Source organism: Palaemon carinicauda, chromosome 15 (genome assembly GCF_036898095.1).
Source record: "Palaemon carinicauda isolate YSFRI2023 chromosome 15, ASM3689809v2, whole genome shotgun sequence".
Classification (NCBI taxonomy): domain Eukaryota; kingdom Metazoa; phylum Arthropoda; class Malacostraca; order Decapoda; family Palaemonidae; genus Palaemon; species Palaemon carinicauda.
The window spans coordinates 23,423,966-23,428,965 of NC_090739.1; the positions used below are offsets into that span (position 1 = coordinate 23,423,966).

At 34.1% G+C, this 5,000-nt stretch overlaps 1 protein-coding gene across 1 annotated transcript in view; it reads left to right on the forward strand.

Moving 5' to 3' along the window:
• The first annotated feature begins 3,412 nt into the window (after positions 1–3,412).
• The window catches only part of LOC137653905 (ionotropic receptor 21a-like), a 49,168-nt gene continuing 47,580 nt past the window's right edge, over positions 3,413–5,000 (forward strand). The window contains exons 1-2 of the mRNA XM_068387533.1: positions 3,413–3,433; positions 3,822–3,837. Coding sequence (XP_068243634.1) covers positions 3,413–3,433; positions 3,822–3,837 — 37 coding nt within the window. The remainder of the gene's footprint in view (positions 3,434–3,821; positions 3,838–5,000) is intronic.

The window sequence follows — 5,000 nt, forward strand, 5'->3', positions numbered from 1 at the left end:
ATAGATATATTCGCTCTGTCTCAGGAATAGAGTCCATGAAAACATTCTTGTCGTGATAATGGATTCTGCCTAGACCGAGATTCGAACTTGTGCCCCAGAGTCAAAGCAAGACTGACGTTAAGAACTATATAGAAGTGATTCCGACTCCACTGTGCATATTCCTGTCGAACTCGGGTTTTGTACTTCGAATCGAAATCCAGCCAGGTCTACCTTGATTGCCGGCCACTTGATAGATTTGTCATTGCTACACGGGGATTTAATACTCATTTAATATCATATTGAAGATTCTTTGTCTAGTTACCTAGCCATTGAGATAGCTAATGACTTAGTGAGTAATATTGCATTATATTTTCTTTTTTTCTGCCATACTTTCAGTTGTTCTGAACATTTCTAGACATGAGGTACACACACACACACACACACACACACACACACACACACACACACACACACACATGAACCCCAGGCGATGGTATAAAGTATCTAGAAATGGTAGAAATGAAATATAAAGAGATGATGGTTTTCATCGACCGTATCGTTTAGTTTTATATTCGTCTATCGCAGCCCAAACGCGGTAAAGCTTCGAGCATACAGATAGGAAAAGTAACTTTCTTAGTTGAGGGTAATGCTAAATTTCATTGGATTGAATTTATGTTAATTGTTTGACATTAGATAATTGGAATATATATATATATATATATATATATATATATATATATACATATATATATTTGTATATATATACATAGTGTATATATATATATATATATATATATATATATATATATATTTATATGTATATATATACATACTGTATATATATATATATATATATATATATATATATATATATGTATATATATATATACTGTATATATACGTATATATATATATATATATATATATATATATATATATATATATAGCTAGAATACTTAAATCATATCAAGATGGAGTGGATTGATGAAAATTATTCAAAACCAGGAAGTTAGAATTCATAAATTTTCATTAAAATAAAGTTATTTATTATAATCATTTACTTTAGATAGTTGGAATATTTGAAATTTATTAAACAGTATGATTATGTTGACGCTAATTTTCTATCATTAGAAAGTTCAAATACCTAAGTTTAGATTAAAACGGAATAAACTTATAATGATTTTCAACGTTTCAATGCATAATTTGTTTCCAGGGTTGATTTTTTTATGCAAAATATAAATTACGAGATTATTATTTTGTATATATATTTTTGCTAATTTTATCAATAGATATTTTGATTCAGGTCAGTTTCTTAGACCTATAATCTATATAAAACTCTATTGCAAAATAACTTCCGAAAAGTTTTAAAATCATGGAAATATAAAAACAGATGAAATGTGGATTCCATCTTCAATTATGTAAGGATTAAAATCATAGATATAAAATAGAAATGAATCGAATGGATGCAAATGCCGTAAGATATAATTTAATGAGAATGTGAAACCAAAGATGGTTTTATGGAGCTTGGGCCGGGGAGTTCAATCTCCTTTTAGGAAAAAACCTATATTTGCATAAGTAAATAAGATTGCAAAGAGGTTGGACAGCAAAGGGAAAGAATAAGTCTAAACTGGTAGAATTGTCTTTGATAATACGATATTAACAGCACATAGGGTAGATTTAAATATAATATCTGCATGATAATGTGACGGGTTAAGAGTAGGTTGTGAGTCAAAGGCGAGATGAATGCAACTGAGTAACCTTATTACAGACACATCGAGTATATATATACACTAGGTCCCAGTAAGAAGGTCACAAAATACAAACATGCTATTTCTTGTCAAACCAGCAACCAGTTCTGTTAACAGTTAATAATGAAGTAGGCAGACATGTTAATACAAGTTGCTGTCAGCTCGAAGGGAGAGCGAAGATACAAAGGATAATATATACAAAAAAGAGAAATGTCGTTACTGTGTACGATCGCGTGACACACGGGTGGTACAATAACATTATCCGTGTCAGTGAACCTTGAGCGGTGTATTTTAGGCATAATGTCATTATCTACCAGACTGGGGTTCGAGTCGCGCTCAAGCTCGATAGTTTCTTGAGGTGTCTGCAGCTTCACCATCCTTGTGAACTAAGGATGTGGGTTTGGGGAAGCTTATATGCCTACCTGCTGAGTTATCAGCAGCCATTACTTGGCCCTCCCTGGTCCTAGCTTGGGTGGAGAGGAGGCTTGGGAGCTGATCATGTGTATACTGTATATGGTCAGTCTCTAGGGCATTGTCACTGTCCCTTGCCTCTGCCATTCATTAGAGGACTTCAAACCTTTAAACGTGAAGTTATATTCCCTTCGATGTTTGACATTTACTGGCGGTTACCCATACAAGTACTGACCACAGCCGATGTTGCTCTAGTTAACCGATCGAGGTCAGAACGGGTAGACGGGTAGAGAAGACATTTTATTGTTTCATAAAGATATTCTGATATTTTGAAAAAAAAATATTTTATTCCATAGAATTCACTTATATCAAAAGCCAATTAATTTTCTCAAGCACCAATATAAGTTTACAAGGAAAATCAAATATAAGAATGCAAGCAAATCTTCATTTTAAAACTTCCATCTCCTTTTTTTATTCGGAAGGAGAAATCAAGACAGGTGATTGGCGTGACTTTTAAGGAAAAGCAAGTAAAGGATTTTTTTTCAGTAAATGTTATTTCTGTTTTACTCTCCCTTACATCGTTGTAGGTGTGAAATTCTTTTAAAACTCTACGTTGGAGTTTGAGTATGTACATTTATAATCTCTCTCTCTCTCTCTCTCTCTCTCTCTCTCTCTCTCTCTCTCTCTCTCTCTCTCTCTCACCCGTGCAATATTCATCCTATTAAGCCTTGAACCAAAAGTAAAATTCTTATGCAGAAAGGCTCTACTTCATCAGCCTCTCTCACGCTATGCATTTCTGATCTTTCCATGCACTCATTCGCTCCCTAAATATTTTAGTACTAATGTTAGATGGTACATCGAGAGAATGAACAAAGATAATGAACTTACATGACCCATCATCAGAAATTTAGATCTCATTACGAATGCGCAGTTCGATGCGCACGATCGCGCACAATAAATGATGGTACTTAAGCACAGCCACCCCAGAAACCTATTGCTTGGTGAGCAATCGACTGTCTGAGGAGTGGGGACTCTACGGCTTACGTTCATTCGTTTAACAGCTTTGCTCAAGTTGTTCGCTGGCTTCGCATCGCTCATTGGGCTCTTGGTTCTGTTCTTCGTCTTGAAAAGTTTGGTGATTTCTGGAAGATAGTCGGGTTTTACTTCGAAAGGTAAATCGGATTCTAGAAAATTGGGCATTGATTATAGAGTGAATATACCAATGGTCATGCTGTAAGCTAAAATAAATAATAGTTTTTCCAAATTATAAAAAGATGGCTGGTGCTCTAGATGGAGTTAGTTTAAGCGAGCTATAGATACAGCGTTTTTTTTTTCTTTTTCTTTTTTTGCTTGTAATCTAGTGTCCTAAGCTAGCCCAAACCTGAGGGAAAGATTCAACAAAAAGGGTAAATTTGAAATACATTTTAGATTACTTAGGCAAATAGGAAAATACTATACAAGAAATTAATATTGCGCAACATGAAATCTGATCATCTTTCATCTTTCTTATCAAGGGTTCTGAAGTAGGTAATTCAAGAAGAATCAATTGAATACTTCAAAAATCAGATATTCTATTCCATATTGCGGAACCCTCTGCTTTTCCCTCTCTTTCCTGAACTAAATAACCAGTCATTTTTTTTAAAGGAGTGTTCATAATTATTTTCGACCCTGTGTTATTAACAGGTTGAGCTTTATCTAAGTAAGTACCTAATTAGAGCCTCTTCACAACAAACCTGACAATTATTTAAGTGGTATTTCTGAAGTCTATTAGATAAAGAATCATCCTGTGATGTTTGTGATATGAGCAATATCTTTTTTTATACATATTTTAGATCCGCTTTCACTTATCTATTTTCCCACCTGTCTTTACGTTTATTCGTCAATCCATTTAATCCATTTAGCGGCCAATTTTTGGACAGGGAAATGCCCTTATTCAACCCTGTCTTTTTGGTCCCCACTTTTTATATTTCACTCCATAGGAGAGAAATATATTGTTTTTCCTGATGTTTCATCTCCTTCTCTTCCTCCTCTCAAATCTTCAGATCAATTCATCCCAGTCATTTCTGGGTCAAATGACCTGAAATTTAGGACAAAAAAGTTCGAGTGGGCAAATACCCCGGTGCGTTTTAAATTTCTGTTGATACATACCTTTAGAATAATTTTATTGATTTGTTTTTGCCATTTTCTGACAAAAATTTATATTTTCGTCTCCTGTGGCCTACCATTATTGTCGAATGACCTGAAATTTGGTACAGAGGTGCCTTAGATAAATACCAATGGAAAGTCATCATCAGTTTGTGGCATACATTTGTTCAAAATTATTAATTTTGCATTTTTTTCTAATTTTTTTAGACAAAAAATGTAGATTTTCGGCTCCTGTGCCCTCATATCCAAATGACTTGAAATTTCGTATGAGGGTACCTTGGAAATATGTCCTAAGAATGTAAGTAACGTTTTTTCGTATACATCTCTTAAAAATGATTAATTTTAGTTATTTTGGGCTATTTTTTTTTTTTTTTTTGTAAATTTACGTTTTTTGCTTCTATGACCTGGTATTTAAACCACATGACCTTAAACTTGGTATGGATATGCCTATAATAGATGCCCACAGGAAGTTATTCACATTTTTTGCATACACCACTCCAAAATGATTTTTTGGGGCGATATGGGCCATTTTAGACCAAAAATTTGTATTTCTGAAAATGCCCCTTGAGGAGTAAGGTGATGCTGAGATGGCAAATCTATCGGGGACCCATTTCCGGAAAAAGATTAATATGGGCTAGTCCATGGTTGTATGGGGAGGGAGATGGAGTGAAATATGCTGTATTTGCTTGGCAAATGTTGCCTTCCTAGTTCTTTCCT